General features: G+C 38.4%; 1 protein-coding gene across 1 annotated transcript in view; it reads right to left on the bottom strand.

Moving 5' to 3' along the window:
• The window catches only part of KCNH8 (potassium voltage-gated channel subfamily H member 8), a 379,220-nt gene that overhangs the window by 49,344 nt on the left and 310,232 nt on the right, over positions 1-19,644 (bottom strand). Inside the window, exons 9-11 of the mRNA XM_034993931.1 lie at positions 12,879-13,078; positions 11,778-12,027; positions 5,591-5,805 (exon numbers count right to left, since the gene is read on the bottom strand). Of these exons, the coding sequence (XP_034849822.1) occupies positions 5,591-5,805; positions 11,778-12,027; positions 12,879-13,078 (665 nt within the window). The remainder of the gene's footprint in view (positions 1-5,590; positions 5,806-11,777; positions 12,028-12,878; positions 13,079-19,644) is intronic.

Here is a 19,644-nt window from a genome sequence, read left to right on the forward strand (position 1 = left end):
ATTTTATTTTATTTTATTTTATTTTATTTTATTTTATTTTATTTTATTTTATTTTATTTATTTTATTTTTTAAGTACACCATATGCCCAACATGAGGCTTGAACTCATGACCCCAATATCAAGAGTCGTATGCTCTACCGACTGAGCCAGCCAGGTGCCTCAACTTTTCATTTTAAACTCCATTTACTGGCTATGTGGCTGCTGTCTTCAGGACTTTATTCATTTTCTTAAAATTTCACAGAAGTTCCAGGTCCCAAAGTAAACTTTTTGACATTCATTCATTCACTCATTGAATATATATTAAATGTTAATTCTACATTAGGCTCTGACTTAGGCACTGAGGCTATAGTCTAGAATAAAACAAAGCCCACATAAAGTAGACATTCTGGTAGGAAAAACTGACCATGAACAAGCAAATATACACATTAAAAGAACTTCAGGTCTTGCTAAACGCTCTGAAGAAAGATAAACAAGGTGATGTGCCAGAGGATAACCTGGAAAGGCAAACTCCTGAGCAGGTGGTCAGGTAAGGCAGGAGGAGCACCATTGCAGGAAGGGAAAGCAGACCAGTTTCCTGGAATGTGAGCTGGAAACAAGATGTCATTGGATGGATCTGAAAGGCAGGCAGTTGTTGGAATGCATAGGATCTTCAAAGTTATGGTTAGAAGTCTGGATTTTATTAACAGTCCATGGGGATCCGTTGAAATATTTTAAGCAACCGAATGAGATGATCCAATTTGTCATTTTGAAAAGGTTGCTTCTGGAGCCTTGAGGAGAGAGGGTGGTAAGGGAATAAGAACAGGGGCAGGAGGACCACTTAGGATACCCCTTCTCATGTGTCATGGTCAGATTCTTTCAGCACCTTCCACACATACAGATGCGTGTGCGCACGCGCGCGCACACACACACACACACACACATGCACACAACCCCCACAGGCTGGTGATGGCAAGTTGACTCTTCCATTACTATGAAACTTTGTTTATTCCACTACGTTTATTTATATATGTTTTAACTATTGCATATGACCACTCTGGAACTTTTGCAATAAATTATGATTATATATGCATTTGTTTCATTTGAGGGTCATTTGAGACTTGGATGTATTGAATTTTATAACTATACTGTTTAAGCATGGTGCTGGGTCTATATAGAGAGTAGATGTAGGTTGTGGGGAACTAGGTTGTTAAGATAATGTGGAGGTTTTAAGCAGCTATGATAGGTCAGCACCTTAAACCACCCAAGTATGATCAAATACGTCCAAGTGGGAAGAAGCAGCTGACCGTGCACATCCTAGAGGGCTCCCTTGTCTCTGCCTCAGGAGCCTTCTCTGAACTTTGCTGTAGCCTCTTGTGTTATGCTGGAGATGGGCATTCAGAGTCCTTCACCTAGAGGTCACTGACCCTCAAGAAACTGGGGAAACACCCCTCCTTTACTAAAGAGGTGGTAAGACCAAAGGAGGAGACTTTATTTTTTTAAGCTGATAGGATTACATGACAATGAGAAATTGAGGAAAAATGAGATAAGACACTTAAAATTTAATAGGTTTCATCACTGATAAACCCCTCAGTAAGAATTTATTTTCCTTTTTCAACAACCATTGCTGTTTGTTGCTCTCTAACCATGATACCACCACTCAGTCAGTGTCTACCACGTGAGAAGCACATAGGTATTTATATGTAGCCATATCAATATTCAATTTTCAGTGTATTAGCATTATTAATTTTTGAAAACAGATATTTTAGATACTCTTCAATCATTTTATTTTTTTTTATCACAGATTCAAAATTCTTATATTAAGGCACTAAATTTCACAACCAACAACACATGAGATTGTGCGAAAGCCAATTTTATAGAGTCTACCATGAGAAGCAGTGAAGCAAATTTCTCATAATCTGCATGGACAGAAATAGCTAAATTAATCCACATCATTATTTGAGCCATGCAGGAGATATAAATAAATAAGACAAATATAGAAAACACGGGGTGCATAAGATGCATAATTAGCATGAGGTCCAAATCATGCTAGCTAGCCTCTCCATAAACTTAGAATATTATATATTTTAGTTAATTTTCCTGTGAGAATTGGATGAGCTGTCAGTCTCAAGTTACATAATTTATCATAGCTCTAGGAGTTATATGTTACTAAAGCTACATGCATATCCCTTCTAAATTTTGACTATTTCTTGAAATGCTTTTATGATCTTTATTTCAAAAAGGACTGACCATCAGTCTTCACTTTACCCAGATGTTCTGTGTCACCTAATAGTGTATAAGTTCCTAGGGGCACAAGGTGAATCCAGAAGGCAAAATCAGAAAGACGAAAGGCAGCCAAAGAGTGGGAGTTAAACTAATATGTATCAGAAATAATGGGGAATTTGGAGATGAAGAGAGAGCAAGAAGAGGAGAGTGATGAGAGCAATAAGAAAGAGCTGAACAACATGGCCCAGTGGCCACATGATTTTTAAGAATAAGGATATATAGATACTGTACATTTATATTGTTTGTGTTTCCATTATGCAAATGTCCTTCTTCTAAACCCATTGATCATCAAAGGCTTCAACCCACTAAACGTCCTGTGTGATTAGATATTTTGTTTGTGTGTTCACAGAAATTAAGGAAAGAGGTTGGGTTTCCCATTGGTCTGACAGCAGAGCAGAGTTGCAAAGCAAAGCAAGAATTCATAACCATTGGTTACCATCAGAATACAAATGCGCCAAGAAGTTGGAGTATGCTTAGAAAGAGCAGAAGACTTTCTCCCCAGGGTATGGAATTATGGGGAAGGGTGGTCCAAATTTATCGAGCCTTAGAAGGCATAGCATCCCAAGATCTTGGAGATATATGTGTGTGTGTATATATATGTATATACACACACACAGAGATTAAGAGAGGGAAGTTTTGAGTGATAAGTGATCAGGAAAAACAAAACAATAAAAATTTTAGGGGTAAGCTCCAGTTCCCATTTGCCCTTAAAAATGCAGCTGATAAGCCTTCTGAAAAGAAGCGATACTTATGGTTCCAGCTGTAATGAAATAGCTTATATTGAACTAACTCTCAAGTAAAAAATGAAGCTGGACAAAATACATAAAATAACTGTTTGAAAGCACCAGAGCACAATCAGCTCAGGGAAGACTTGAAGGGTCGTGGTCCCTGAGAAAAGAGGGGCACACCAACGTGTGCTCTGCATTTACCCAAGTATCTTCTGGGGGGAATATTCTATTTCCCTGTGAGGTGGAATAGCGTAGAACAGAAAGGAGCCATCTTCCTGGCTAAGGAGGCTAAGTTCAGGTGATACTAAAGCACCTGGGATTTGAGGAGTAAAAGCCCAGAGAGCTGTCAACTGCGTCAGTGTGGCCCTAGATGCATGAGTCAACTGCTCACGTGAGCATGCACAGGGCAGTGTTCCAAGAGACTCGGAAGAAAACAGCACCTGGGACGAGCAGAGAGTTCAGCCACCGTGCGGTGCTGAGGAGATGGAGGGTGGAGTTTAAGCCCCACCAAATAGGAGAGGCCTTGGTAAACATCTCAGGCTTTCAGCTGGAGATTCTAGAAAAAACACATCTTAAGGGTGAAGGCTATAGCCCCAGAGGATGGGCAAAGCTGAAACAGAGCAGCTGAACAAAACCTAAGAGGAACTCTGGGCAGGATGAAATTGGTTGGTTGGAACTTGATCTGCCTGTCAAGAGAAAATCTTACCTGCATGGAGGAAAATAATAGAATAATATTCATAAGCAACATCTACATTTAAACAAAAGTATAACATCTGCTAAAAAGAAGGAACCAAATGACCACAACAAAACAAAACAATGCAAGAGAAAGAACAGATAATGAAAGTAATCCCACAGGCAATTCAGGTATTAGAGTCTAAAAATCACTCTGATTTATGTTCCAGCAAACAGAAAAAAAGGGATAAAAAATTTGATCAGAGATACAGATCCTTAAAAAGGAATCAAATAAAAAGAAGGTGGGGGTTGAGATCCAATATTTTCCACTTCACTAGGCTGAGGCATGTTTGGCTCTTTCTCTCTTCCCGCATTTCTTCTCTCCTTTCCGGTTGCTTCCACCCTCTAGCACACTTCCACACTTCAAAAATAGGTTGTCTTAGAGAGTACAAAAGACAACTGTAGTTTTAAAAGTCCATCTGTCGAGGGGCACCTGGGTGGCTCAGTCAGCTAAATGACCGACTCTTGATTTCAGCTCAAGTCATGATCTCAGGGTGGTGGGATTGAGCCCCAATCTGTGCTCAGCGGGGAGTCTGCTTGAGATGCTCTCAATCCCTCTCCCTGTAACCTCCCACCTCCCATGCTCTCTCTGTCTAAAATAAATAAATAAATCTTAAAAAAATAAGTCCATCTGTTGAATCAGAAGATATGAAAAGTGCTTTCAACAGGGACAACATAACTAATAGTGTATACAATGTGACTACATACAAGTTACTTAGCCATTCTGAATCTGTTTTCTGTTCCATACAAATTGATACTTACCTTACAAAGTCATTTTAAGCACTAAATGAGATGCTTTATCTAGGCAGAGAGCTTAGCACAAATAGATTCCCAATAAATATTGATACCTCTTTTGCTGTTTGCTATCGTCAATAGAGAGAAGCACACATTCAAAACGGTTAATCTTGAACTTCAGAATGGGATACCATCTACGTATTGACTGTCATTTACGTATTGACTGTCATTTGATATCCTCAACCAAGATGAAGTAATACACAATTTGTATTCTTTCTCTACCTTTCAAAGTGAGGAATATTAATGACTAACAAAATGCCTGCACAATATGGGTTAGTCAAAACAATAAATTCCTTAAAATCTCAGGGGAAAAAAATCGAGTATTGCAAATATCTTAGACAAACTCAAGGCAGCGAGCAAGGCTTTTGTTGTTACAGAATGCTATTCATGCTCTGGCTTGCCTTTCAACAATCATTCCTATTAAATCATTTGTGTCTCTGACACATCTAATGAAGTTATGTTTGCGATCAGCTTAACCCCAGGATGCAATGTAGTACCTATTTTGTTAGGAAAGCTGTTTGTATAAACTGAAACATGCAGCAAATATATAATTTCATAAAATGCTCATTATGCTTTCAGCGTGACAATCTTTGGCTTTGAATCCTTTATGCATATTCAGTCATTTTAAGATAGACTGTTTTGGGTACTGGTTAAAAAAAAGATTATTCTTAAGCAAACTCCCTAACAAGCAAGCAGAATAGTAAACAGAAACACAGCAAACTCTGAGCCATATATTCTATCTGGAAATCTTTAAATTGTGGAGAAATCACACAACTGTAGCTAAATATTCTATGTCTATTCTGAAACTGATTCTAGTTATAAGCACATGAAAATAAACAAGAAAGAAACTGAATTAAGGGAGGTCATCTATAAACAATACTTTCCTAGAATGTTGATAAACTCCAGGCTTGACTCCTAACTAATTATTTAATTGTTCAACTAGTGGCTGAATAATCATACCTTATTCATTCAGAGATTTTTACAAGTGAAGTCATGACATGTGCTTTTATTATTATAAATGGTCTCCAGTCCCCATGTTTTAGGTCTCAGCACTAATTAGAAGTGAGACTTACATCACTCTCATGACCTTCTCGAAGGTTGTATGTGAGGTCATGCTGAATGTCTTCCATGAATTTGTGAGCATATTCTGGGTAAAGGTCTAGCACTTCAAAGAGTCCTTTGAGGATGATGCACTGAAGATCACAGTAGGTTAAAGCCTTCACATCTGCATTGGTCTTGATCACTTGGTCCTTAATTGATAGGTTTGCTCCAATTAAGTCCCCTTTCCCTTGAAACAGTGAAAAAAAGAGACACGTCACTTTTAAAGAAAAGCAAACCGGGACTGGAAACTTCATTTGACTTACAGGCTTCCCTTCTCTGAGATGACACTGCAAAAGAAAAAGAACCTTCATCTTGGCAGTGTTGAGATTTGGGGCCTGGTATTTCTTTGTTGAGGGGGTGCTTTCTGTACATAGTAGAATGTTTAGCGCCATCTCATATTCCTGACCCCCGGAAGTGACAACCGAAAATATCTTCTGACATTGTCAAATGTCCCGTGGTGGGCACAACTGTTCCTGGTTGAGAACGGTGGTCTGGGGGATAAGGACTAACAGAGCCAGAGTTAGAAACTGTCGGTCATAGACGGGCTCCAGAAAGTTCCTCATGGCATTCAATAAATGACTTTAGTTAAAGCAGTTGACATTTTTGTCACAGTTGCCTCAACTGTTCAGGAGAAATAATAATGGCTCCAATTTTTTTTTTTTTTTTTTTTTTAGTACAAAAAGGCTCTGTAGAAGACATTAAAATGTGTGTTAATAATTTTGATTCTAACACAATAATTGGCTTCATCGTCAGCTTGCTAATGTACTCGGGCTGTTTTATTTACCTCTGAACATGTCTACAAGACAGGAGGGCGAGGAGGGGGTGGTATGGGGCTGGGGTGCCTGGGTGGCTCAGTCGTTAAGCGTCTGCCTTCGGCTCAGGTCATGATCCCAGGGTCCTGGGATCGAGCCCCACATCGGGCTCCCTGCGCGGCGGGGAGCCTGCTTCTCCCTCTCCCACTCCCCCTGCTCGTGTTCCCTCTCTCGCTGTCTCTTTGTCTCTCTGTCAAAATAAACAAATAAAATCTTAAAAAAAAAAAAAGAACGGGGTGGGACAGAGAGAGGTATTGGACATCATGGATGGTGAAATCTACCAAATGAAAATGTAAAACACGCACCCTACTTCTAATACTCTGTGACAGTGTAGAAGGCCAATTTTCCCATCAAAAAAGAAAGCGAATAAATAAAAACTGAGTTCTCGGCTTGCGCCACTGCAGGGAGAGAGACCCACCACCACCTCGTCACTTGCGCCCGCGCCACACCCAGCATCCCTGCTATTTTGCCTGCAATGCTGCCGCCAACCAGTCCTAGGCTGGATTCCCCTGCCTGGGAACCGGCTTGCTTCCTTGAGTTTGCTGATTAGATCATATTGGACAATGTATTTGAATCTTTAAAATCTTTCCGTTGATTTGAATCAGTTTCGCCTAGCAGGAAAGTGAGCATAAATGTAAGTGCTAACGAAGAGCTGATTGCAGCTTCAGATCTATTTTAGACACAGCCATTAATTCACTGGGCATCCGTGTGAGAACCATGAAAGAAAATCCATTGCATCCTCAGACAAACTTAGGATCAACGCTGAAGTATTATGACCTACGTTCACAGAGGACACTGGCATTAGATTCATGGCTACAACTTAGGAGTTTCTTTGCTTTGTCCTCCTGCCTGGGCTTGAAATTTTATTATTTTTTTAATGGCCACTTTGCTCTGTCTCACCGGGAATCAACAACCAACCACTGATCCACAGAGAAACCACCAGGCAAAGAATATCTTCGGAATGGTATAGAACAAATTGCCTTGTCCCCCATTCAGTTAATTTTTTAACTTCTAAATTTTTATTTTTTATGGTGCCCAGCATTTCTGGAAGGAAAGTCTCTGACTTGTAACAGGCTTCGGTAAAATTCCGTTTTATTGAGTTCCATAGGAAAAGGAAACATGCCAAATTAACTATGAATACTTGAAATATTCATAAATACATAACATAAAAATGGATCATTTTAAAATTATTGAATTACATGCGAGTATTATCTCTGAAATAACATTAGATTCAAACCTTGAAGTTGAGCCTTTTGGTTCAAAGAAAAAAAGGACTGAAATCTGCATTTCTAGATGCTAAGGGAATATACAACCACATGGTGCTAGAGAATTCAAGTTGGATTTATTGTTGTCACCCATACAGCTAAACTTGGCAATTTGGTTTCTTACATATTTTGTTAGAAATCTAAATTGGTGCTCAAAAACTCAAAGTTGGGTACCGATGCAAGACGTAAATATAGCCAGGATGCTTTGAATATAAGAAATTTTGAAATTTGTAAAACTCAGGAGAGTTTATCATGATTCAGTGTCTTGCTACAAAGAGCATGTATATTTTCTGTTAAGCAACTGGTGTTTGGAATGACTTTAGGGTCATCATACTTCCATACCTTGGGTGACCACAGCATGGCTATTTAAGCCATAGTGACCCCAGCTATAAAAACACCACCAACATCTTGCCAACTTTGGCACTCTAGAAAGAATTCCAGTTTATTTATTCATTTAAGGAGTATTTATGAAGCACTGACATGCGAGCCAGACCTCATGTTGAGCCCCAGCGCATGTGCACTGGTAAATAATAACATGGTCCCTACCCTCACCGATTTTATGGTCTTGGCGGATTTCTCACTATCTAGATTTAGGACTTTGATCTAAGTTTCTTATTTACTCCAGGTCTCAGTATCCTTATTTCTAAAAGAAGAGAGAGATTTCTGTGGTCTCTTACTATCTCCATTTTTCAGAATTCTATTACTGATATTTGCTAACCAGTTACTCTTCCATAGGGGGTGGAGGGTGGGGAGGGGGAAGCTGATGGGATGCATCTGCAAACCATCCGGGTTAGAGCAATAACATGTTTAATTATAATTAGGCAGACTAATACCATCTGTGAAGAGCACATTTATCAGTGATTTGTCATTTTCTTTTAAACAACAATGAAGAAATTGGTAGAAAAACACAATTACCAGGACATGAAATGAAAGTGTACAAGGCAAACAAATTCTATCCCCGTAACAAATCCTTGACTCTATGTCAACTGCTTCCCCAGGCATCAGATTAAGAAATGCATTCGTGTATTGATTGGACAACTGAGTTGCTTGAATAAGTTATGGCTTGACAGTTGTTTGGCGATACATCTTCCCTACAACATTATATATTAATTCATTTTGTTGGCAGAGTGAACATGTATTAAATATCTACAGATCAAATGTGATTAAGTTTATCAAAGTCAGTATTGATTTTAATTGGCCCTATAAGACAATATTACCATAGGGAAAGTAAAATACCCAATCTCCATTGAAATAATGTTACTCACAGAGATGAAATATTAATAATTTATCCTTGTTTGGGTTTAGTCCCAATACCACATACGAGTATTTAGAATGGTCATGTGGCAATTTGCATTTAGATCACTTTTGATGTTCGACACAGTAGAAACGAAGATGTGAAAATGTTAATCATGAAAATCATAATTTATGGAGGAAATTGGGGCCAAGAGCAAAAGGCAATGGATTAAGTCTTTCAGCTGTGAGTAGAATTTTTTCAAATAAAAGATCCAGTTGAATTATGTATTACAAACAATGTTAATTACCTAGAAGCCATTGAATTTGTACCTATTATGTTCTAATGTTATGGACAATACCTTCATATTCCATTCCTAGAATTGCTGCTATTGTAAAAATACACCAAGATTATGGAAAAAGACAGATTATATATATTTAAACATGCTACATTATTTTTGCTTACAAGCATATGAATCCATATAGTTTTGGAAAAATAACTATATGCCCTCTTAAAAGCAGCCTATGTCAATATAAAACTTACATGGTCCTAAGGAAACCCATGGAAAAGTATTTCATGATTAAAGATAAGTTTTCGAAGCAAATTTAGAAATAATTGTCAATTTTAATTTGGAATTGCAAAATAACAGAATGGCCGTTAACTTTGCAAAGTTGATAAATGAGCAGGAATGTTAAATTCTCCTTTTAAAAACACACATAGAGAGCCTCACTCTGACACTGATAATGACCTGGCCAAGCTGAAAATAAACTCTTGTCAGTTGCTATTCTGTACCTTTTTTTAAAAAAAATGTATTTAGATTCAATTTAGTTAACATATAGTGTATTATTAGTTTCAGGGGTAGAATTTAGTGATTCATCAGTTGCATGTAACACCCAGTGCTCATTTAATCAAGTGCCCATCACCCAATTGCCCTATCCCCTCACCCCCCACCTCCCCATCCAATCTTTCTGTTAAGGAGAAAAAGCGTAAGAGGGTGAGTCAAGAAATTAGCCAAAGCTTTAAAAGACAGCCCAGGGCTCCTGCGTGGCTCAGTCGGTTAAGTGTTTGCCTTCAGCTCTGGTCATGATCCCGGGGTTCTGGGATCGAGCCCCACATCGGGCTCCCTGCTCAGCCAGGAGCCTGCTTCTCCCTCTCCCACTCCCCCTGCTTGTGCTCTCCTTCTCTCTCAAATAAATGAATAAAATCTTTAAAAAGAAATAAATAAAAATAAAAGACAAGCCCTACCTTTCCCCCCGGTAAGTGGCAAACTGAGTGAATACGAAGCAATGAGAAGCCTGCAGGTATTTCACTATTCACTAGCCTCCACCTCTTCACCTTTAATCAGGGATCATCACACCAACCTCACATGGTGGTATGATTTAAATTGGATAATGGACGTAAAACACCTGGTTCATATTAGGGATTCAATAAATTTTAGTTCTCTTCCCTTTTCCCAAAGTATCATCTGCCTTGAAGCTTATGAACTAAAATCAGTGACAGCAGGCTTACGATGATTATATAGATACAGAATGACGGGCATCACTTAGAGGTGGAAAGAGCATTGGAGGTAGAGTCAAAAGACCTAGGTTAGCTTTAACTTTGGAAAAACAGAGGAAATACCACTCCCATCTGTCCCTTTATGTTAGGAAGGCTTAAATAAGACTCCATATGTAAAAAAATATTTTATAAATAGTTAAGTTATTTATAAATCTTAGTTCTTAAATAATATTAAAAATAAATTAGCCCCAGGGTGCCTGGGTGGCTCAGATGGTTAAGCATCTGCCTTCGGCTCAGGTCATGATCTCCAGGTCCTGGGATGAAGCCCTATGTCGGGCTCCCAGCTCAGCAGGGGAGCCTGCTTTTCTCTCTCCCTCTGCCTCTCCCCCTGCTTGTGCACTCTCTGTCTCTCTGTCTCTGTCTCTCAAATGAATAAATAAAATCTTTAAAAAAAAATAATAAAAAAAACTTGCCCCTTTTTATTAACACAAATCCTAAACATTGATGTACTACATTGGTTTTCAAAATGTATTTATTGTTTAGACCACAACTTGACACATTCTTAGGCCTTCAATAAATATTAGTTGAATAAACAAACAGAGATAGTGATTTTAAAAGAAGTACACATAAAAATGTGAGTCAGAATTTTTCTACATTAACTCTACATGTCATTTCTGTCAGCTGACCTTATATTTCAATGAAAACCAATTATGTCTTAATAGATGGGAGTCAACTTTGTGGTACAAAATCTTCACAAACCATCCTGTGGAATTTCTTTGAGGAAGTAAAAAAAAAAGCTTATGGCCACCTGGATAATATGGGATTAGTGACTGCAGTGAGAGCTTATTCTCAATGCATAATCATTTTTGCACTATTTCTAGCCCAGATGCAATAATTTTCATGTTCTTCTCTGAATTTGTTCTCCACAAAAATACGGAAATGCCCTCTTAAAATTGACCAGCTATTTCACCAAAAGGCAGCAGGCATCACGACTAAAAATTTGGCTTTAGGAATCAGAAAGAACTGTGTTTGTTTTCTTATCATGTTATTTGGGACAAATTAAGTTAACTAAGATACTATTTATTCATTTGTAAAATGGGGTTAAGATTCATACTGCTGGATTTTTAACAAGAATGAATGATATGTTGGATGTAACAGCATAGCGTAAACTCACTATGTGGCATAACAATTAATAATAAACAGTTGGCAAATTAAATCCACTTAAAGAATAATCCTGATTCCACGTATTCATCCAGAATTTTCTTACTCGCAATAGCAGTATTTTCCCCCCATTTTCTCTTCTTAACTTATGCTCTAGGGTAAAGTTGCATGAAGCGTTTCAGCTCCGACCTACCAAGAATAGCCAGCACCATGCTGTCTTTAAGAACTTCCATGGAGCCCGAGCATACAAAGTAGATGGCCTGCAAAGCATCTCCTTGACGCAGCAGATACTCCCCCGGAGCACAGAAAGAGGTTTTGATGTGCAGAGACAGAGACCTGAGGCAGCCCCGGCTGGCACACTCAAAGAGGGACAACTGCAAGATTTCCTTGTTCAAGTGCATAGTGATGTCAGAACGCAGCTCGTCAGGAAAGTCTTTCAAAAGCTGTCAAGATGAAAGAAGAAATCAAGCTGGGGTAAGTCTGGTCTGATTGATTTACTCTGCAAGAGAAGAGGGGTGTTCTTCCCACTGTTTGACCAACCAGAGTACAGAAGAGGAAATCATGTCTATACAACCGTGGGGCGATTTTTCAGTGACTACTGAAAAATCAGCTGATAATAAGTCTGGAGAAATAGGATAAATTAATAAAAGACTCTAGAATGAAAATGTATGGCTTCTTGTGACTTGCTTCTCATAAAGACTCTCACTCAGGACCGAAGATACGGAATTTGGACCCCCTGATGTTTCCTCTGGCATCATGATCATGTCAAGAGAAGAGAAACCAAATAGTCACTTAGAAGTGTGGATTACAGTGTGATTGGGGGGTTGTAGCACGGTTGCTTTATTTATAGGATACTTTTCTTACAGTGGTGGTCTGGGGTCTTCCTGGAAGTCTACAGATAACACATGTGCCAGAAGATGTTTACTTTCTTACTTTGTTTGTTTTAAAGGCACACATTAATTTGGTTAATCTAATAATCCAACATTACACAATTCAATGGTTCCAAGAATTGATTGGTTCCTCCAAAGAGGGTCAATGAGAATGAAAATTAGTCCGCCCAATCGACCAAAGTAGCAAACTAATGTAAAACATTGGTCCATCCAAATGGCATCATGAAAACATAAGCTAAAGCAGATGAAAGAAGATGGACCGAATTTCATGAGGGATTAAAAAATAGAGATAAAGAAGTTGGTAGGTGTGTACTTTGCCTCTGAGACCTGCATTAGAGCACCTTGCTTTTCCTAAGAATATGTGCTTTCTGCCCGAAAACTTCAACATGAGAAATGAACATTACCTCATTTGAATCTATTCCATTGTTGACTGACCAGGTTGTTTGGAAATATTCGAGCATCCTCTGCTTGAGCTGCTGGGGCAGGTGATGGACCCGTATGAAGTCCTTCAGATCCTTAGTTCTAGTGTGATAGAGGGACCATCTGGAATACATCCTCTGTATGATCGCTGTCACGTTTCCAAACACCAAAGCATGCATCAAAGCTAGAGAAGACAACACAGCATACATGGGAGAGAAAGTTGGTGGGGGGGCTCACCCCTTAAGTCTAAATTTATGGTTTATATATCCTGAATTCAGCAGAGTATGCTTATGTGGCCATGTTGGTACAGCTACTTTGTCACAGAGTGATCTTGATGCAGTCATTTGTTTTTTTTTGTTTGTTTGCTTTTTTTATTATGTTATGTTAATCACCATACATTACATCATTAGTTTTTGTTGTAGTGTTCCATGACTCATTGTTTGCGTATAACACCCAGTGTTCCATGCAGTATGTGCCCTCTTTAATACCCATCACCAGGCTAACCCATCCCCCCACCCCCTCCCCTCTAGAACCCTCAGTTTGTTTTTCAGAGTCCATCGCCTCTCATGGTTCGTCTCCCCCTCCGATTTCCCCCCCTTCATCCTTCCCCTCCTGCTATCTTCTTCTTCTTTTTTTTTTTAACATGTAATGTATTATTTGTTTCAGAGGTACAGGTCTGTGATTCATCAGTCTTACACAATTCACAGTGCTCACCATAGCACATACCCTCCCCAGTGTTTATCACCCAACCACCCTATCCCTCCCATCCCACCCCCCACTCCAGCAACCCTCAGTTTGTTTCCTGAGATTAAGAATTCCTCATATCAGTGAGGTCATATGATACATGTGTTTTACTGATTGACTTGTTTTGCTCAGCATAATACCCTCCAGTTCCATCCACGTTGTTGCAAATGGCAAGATTTCATTCCTTTTGATGGCTGCATAATATTCCATTTCTTCTTTATCCATTCATATGTTGATGGACATCTTGGCTCTTTCCACAGTTTGGCTATTGTGGACATTGCTGCTATAAACATCAGGGTGCACGTACCCCTTCGATCCCTACATTTGTATCTTTGGGGTAAATACCCAGTAGTTGATGCAGTCATTTGAATCCAAATGGCTTGATCAGAGTAAAAATATCTTTTAAAAATATTCAGTAATAGGCAAAATAGGCCCCTCTGACTTACACTTAATCTGTTAGCTGCTATTCTGACTATGACAAACTTTTGTACTTTTTGCATCTATATTATTTTAATAGGTATAGTTTAATAGCGTGAGAAAATATTTTAATATAATCTCATAAAATAAACTATAAAGTTATAGTTCAATGGTTATCATAATAACCTCCTGGGCATTCAAGACCCTCAACAAAAGGATCTTTCCATTTAGCTCTATGGCATTATTTTTCTGTCTTATTGTTTGCAGTTGATGAAATTTAAGTTATTTCCAGTCTTTTGCTGTTGTGAGTATTGCTTTAATAAATGCTTCTGTATGCATAAAAAAAAAAAAAGTCTATTATAGGGGTGCCTGGGTAGCTCAGTCAGTTAAGTGTCCAACTCTTGATTTCGGCTCAGGTCATGACCTCATGGTCAGGAGAGCCCTAAAGGGCTCTGCCCTCAGCATGGAGTCTGCTTGTCCCTTTCCCTCCGTCCATCTACCTCCCGTCCCACTTGCGAGTGAATGCACACAGTCTCTCTCAAAAATAAATGAATAAAATCCTAAAAATATAAGCCTGTTATAACCAGTTAACCTTTATTAGTCTTTTCCCCTAAGCCATCACTTAAAATTAGTTTTTGGATATTAAATATAACACATTTTTATTAATAAAGGTACGGAGAAAGTTGCTAGAAATGTAATTGAGGATTTTCTGAGCAATCTGAAGCTGAGATTAATATGGCTCCAATCACCAACCTCGCTCTAGCTCTGCGGTTACTTAAATTTTAAGGGAAATATCAGAAAATCTGAGACCATTAAAGAAACAAATGCATTCATAGAGAAAAACAGGTATTCTGCTTAGAATCATCTTTGCCATTCTGAGAGGAGCTAGATGGTTCATATATATGCGATTCCTGTTTCGATGAGATTTCTCAGTCAGATAGTATTCAATCCCCACTTTCTCACTGAGCCTCCCCCCTTCTCAGACCACCACCAGATTATAATGAGAAGACTTTGTTCACAAGAATTCAAGAGTTGATGGGGATTGGAGATGGGTCTTCTACTGGAAAAAAAGTGATTTCTAGGAGTTGCCTACACTATAAGGAGTGGTCAAGAAACTTAAAAGTCAGAAAAGGCAGGACAGGAATTTGCACTAAATAGTCATTAGCCAAACAGAATGGAATGGCCTCTGCAGACACCAGCAGATAGTCCAAGAAGGCCTTGAACCCACTTGGGGCTGTGGCATTGCGAGAGTTGAGAGGCAGGTGTAGTTATATTTATGGGCAGATCAACTCTCAGTGATACTCGGATTTCAGCCCTGATCCCCATCCTGGACAGGACTGACAATGACGTAAGCTCAGGGGTTTGGTGAAATCATCTGTTTCAACAGCTTTTGGTTAAAAAAAAAACAAAGACTAAAAATTTAGTAGTTTGTCTATTAGGATCTATCAAAGTGTCCCTGTACCAAAATCTCAATGTCCAAGGAGTTCTGTTAAAGTTTCTTAGCATCAAAATGGATACATTTGTGCAAATATGTCGACATATTACTGCATCTATCTTCCTGAATCTCCATCCTATTTCACGGTAGCCCCAAATAAAATTCTTTCTTTCCTCTACATTTGCCAGAAATTAATGACCACTGGCATGCTAATTTCAATCTAATCTAACACTGGAATTAAAATTCTTTCAGGTTATATATCATCATTTCTTTACGGAATATATGGTCACCATGCCTATAAAGATAGTTGTAATAATAAGGAAGCCCCCAACATTTTGGAAAAGTTACTAGAATAAGGTTAAACTTAGGGTCTATATTACTCCTGTATACAGAGAGAATATGGGCTTCAGAATGAGACACATCAGGATCTGAAACCTGACTTTGGCACTTCCTAACTGTGAACTTGTGAAGATGCATAATTCCCATGGATGCAGTTCCCTAATGTATAAATATGCATAGTATTTACTCATAGGGCTTTTTTGAGATCTAAGGAGTTAATATATATATATATTTAAAAGTGCCTAATATTTTGTGTGAAAAACAGTGGGTGCTCAATTTATGTTAGTTTTTCCCATGAGAGTGGAAAGCGTAATCACGAATTTTTAACACACTCAGTGATGTAAAATATGGGGGAAAAGGACTCAGTTAAGGTTTTCCAGCAACCTCTTAAATATTTAAGAGTGGTTGTTAGAGGAAATAACTTCTTAATGAAAGAAATTCAAGAAATATTTAATAAGTGCCTGCTCCATACCAACGTAAGTATATATTCTCCTTAAATTTTCCAAAATGAAATGTCTTCCAACAGGTGAAAACTATTAGAAGAAAACTGTATATTGCCTAATAACTTACTGTTGAATGGCTCTTGGTAAATTCTAAATAGAGGTCCATTCTTCTGTATGTTTGTTAAAGCATGGTAGTTCTGATGTCAAGTACTTTGTTTGGAAGAAGAGACCTCCATTTAAAGTAAACACTCAGCAAAGAAAGGAAACAATTTTGCTCCAAGTCAAAGAAATTAAGCCCCAATTTCAGGCTCAGTTAATATACGTATGGGCTCAGTGTTTGGAAGCCCTACCATCTGTAAAAGTATGTAATAGTCTTTCGTGGAGATTAAACTGAGTACTGAGAACAATTTTATTTCATTTATTTTAACACTGCCTTCCTTAATTATCTGTATGATTTTAACTTTGCTTTACTTAATTATAATGTGTGTAAAGCACTTAAAGTAAGAGAAGTAATATGTTCAGATCATTTAGCATCCTAATTGTACATTATCAATAAAATGAATTACTGGATTAATTGTAGCATTCTAAGTGTTGTTGGAAAGTCCTCATCTATTTCTGAGTCACCATAATTTCACTGTTTCATTTCAGCAGAGGCAAATACTTCTCATTTAAGTGGTTAAAAAATAAAACCCCCAACTCCCATAATTTTTCAGCTTCCAAAGTTATTTTGCCTCTCTGTCACTGCTTATCACTTTCCCACTGGCAAAGAGTGAATATAACTGTCAGGCCAAATCATCTCATCTGCTTTGGCAGTTTGACTTAAGAACTGCAATATCCAGGTCAGTTTGGAAGTCATCATTCACTTTTCCTATTACTCCTAGCAAATCTGATGTATATAATTCTTAAAGTAGCATGCTAGGGCTGCTGCTGAGTGTGTGGGAGGTTCTTTTGCTTTGTGCACAAATTTTGTATAAAATGCATTTTGTAAAATCTCGTCTTAACATCAGCTCTTGGGAGGAGGCCCCACAATTAGGGTCTCGAAAGAAAGTCAACAGACCTTCAATGAAAATGCATTCTTAGAGCGCTGCCTGGCTTTCTTTTTCGTTGTCTCCTTTTTCTTCCTCTTTGCCTTCTCCTTTCCCTTCCCATTTCTCTTCCCTTCCCGTCTCTTCCCTCCCCACTTCTCTCTCTGCATTGTGGGCAACACTGTTCTCCTGAGGTATAACATCCATGCTGAGTTCTTCCGCCAACCACTTTGCAGGGCCTTCAGATTGTGTACCCCTGATATAAAAGGAGACCAGAGCTCAGGCTTTGGGTAATCTTAGCTGCCCTCCTCCTCTCTCCCACCTACTCACTGACCTGGAATTTTCCACGCCTGTTAGAGTACACTGGGTTGTGGATAGCAGATGGCAGAGAAAAGAGAGTGAGAACAATTTCCTAAATGACGAATTCAAATGGCAGTGTAGACATCTTTAAAAAGCCTGAATTTGTGAACACCATAGCCCATATGGGTCCGATAAAATTATGTCAGGAGAATATATATAGGATGAGAGGACCCAAGGAAAGCCTTAACTGTTACTAATTTCACTTTACTTTTTTCAGGACAACAATGCCTGATTTAAACGGAACATGTCCTCAGGGATGAGTCACCTTCACTAGGAAATTTTGTCTAACCTTCGAGCCTGACCCGACGGACCCATCAATTGGGGCTGACTTGTTAGGTGACAATGAGGCAGCCGTTACTAAATATGATAGAAGAGTTTTTAAAGAAATGGGGAAAAGTTCTAATATATTTTGTTTCGTGGCAAAAATGATATGCAGAGTTAATATAAATATTGTCGAAAAGAGGGTTTTATATATATATATATAGAGAGAGAGAGAGAGTTATATATATATAAGGCTGAAAAAACTATATTTTGGTAATGGGATTTTATGTAATTCTAATTTTTGTATGGATTTTTCAGTCTTTTCTAAATGTGCATTATAATGGGAAAAATTAAAACGGAAAAAGAAAGAACATCATCTGCCCAAGTTTCTATTTTCATTACTAAACTGTGAACTCCTCGAAGGAAAGTATCATGTCTTAGTCATTTTTGTTTCCCCAGCCTCTAGCACAGTGCCTGGCATAATTTAAGTGTGCCATAAATATTTATGGAACTGAAGTGAACCTCTGGTCATTTGATACTTTCTTTAAAAAGTTTTGTAATCACAATCAATTAGCTTAGAAAATGTATTATGAATAGTTCAGCCCCAAACCCATCCCTCCATCCCTATCCCATGCCCCAAAGGCGATCTTTTACAATTGTTTATTTTAGGTGTTCTTGTGATTATCACCCATATTTTAGACAACATAATTTTACTTCTATTGCTTGACTCATCATGTTAAGACAAGACCTAAAAACAACCTGACATAAAAGGTGAGAACTCAGCTCACTGTTTATCTACATTCTCATCCCACACTTCGTAGTTATTCTTTTTTAGCTCATCTATTATAATTTGACAAAGCGAAATTAATATCAATGACACATCAAGAAAATTACACAAATTCTAAATGTACAGCTCATTGAGATTTCTTAAAGTGAATCACCCTCCCGATGAATAAACAGGATATTACCCCAGGCCTCCCTTGTGTCCCCTTCACAGACACTAACCAGCCCCATTACCAAAGGTAACCGCAGTTGTGAATTATATTGCAATCCATAAGCTTTGCCTACTTTTAAACTTTCTCTAAACAAAGTCATACAATATGTACTTCTTGATGTCTGGCTTCTTTGCTTAGCATTGTTTGTAAAATTCATCCACGTGGTTGCATGATGTAATAGTTCATTCATTCTCATGACTGTATATTACTCTATTGAATAATGATTTCACGGGCGCCTGGGTGGCTCAGTTGGTTAATCGGCTGCCTTCGGCTCAGGTCATGATCCCAGGGTCCCGGGATCCAGTCCCACATCGGGCTCCCTGCTCCGTGGGGAGCCTGCTTCTCCCTCTCCCTCTGCCTGCCTCTCTGTCTACTTGTGCTCTGTATCTCTGTCAAATAAATAAATTAATAAAAAATCTTTAAAAAAAATAAAATAAAATGAATAATGATTTCACAATTTACTTATTTATTCTCCCATTAACGGGCATTTCCAGTTTGAGATTCTTACAATAATGCTCCCACAGGCATTTATTTGTCTTTTGATAAATATATATAAGTATCGGACGTGTTGAGTGGCAGAGTACAAGTATGTTCAGCTTTGGTAGATATCGACAAAATTATTGTACCACTTGCACTCCCATCAACAGTATAGGAGAAGTCAAGATGTTCCATATCCTCTCAGACTTTTGGGTTGTCATTGTTTTTAAGAATAGCATTCCGGTGAATATAAA

The sequence above is a fragment of the Mirounga leonina genome, unplaced genomic scaffold (assembly GCF_011800145.1).
Source record: "Mirounga leonina isolate KUSES-001 unplaced genomic scaffold, KU_Mleo_1.0 Mir_115, whole genome shotgun sequence".
Classification (NCBI taxonomy): Eukaryota; Metazoa; Chordata; class Mammalia; order Carnivora; family Phocidae; genus Mirounga; species Mirounga leonina.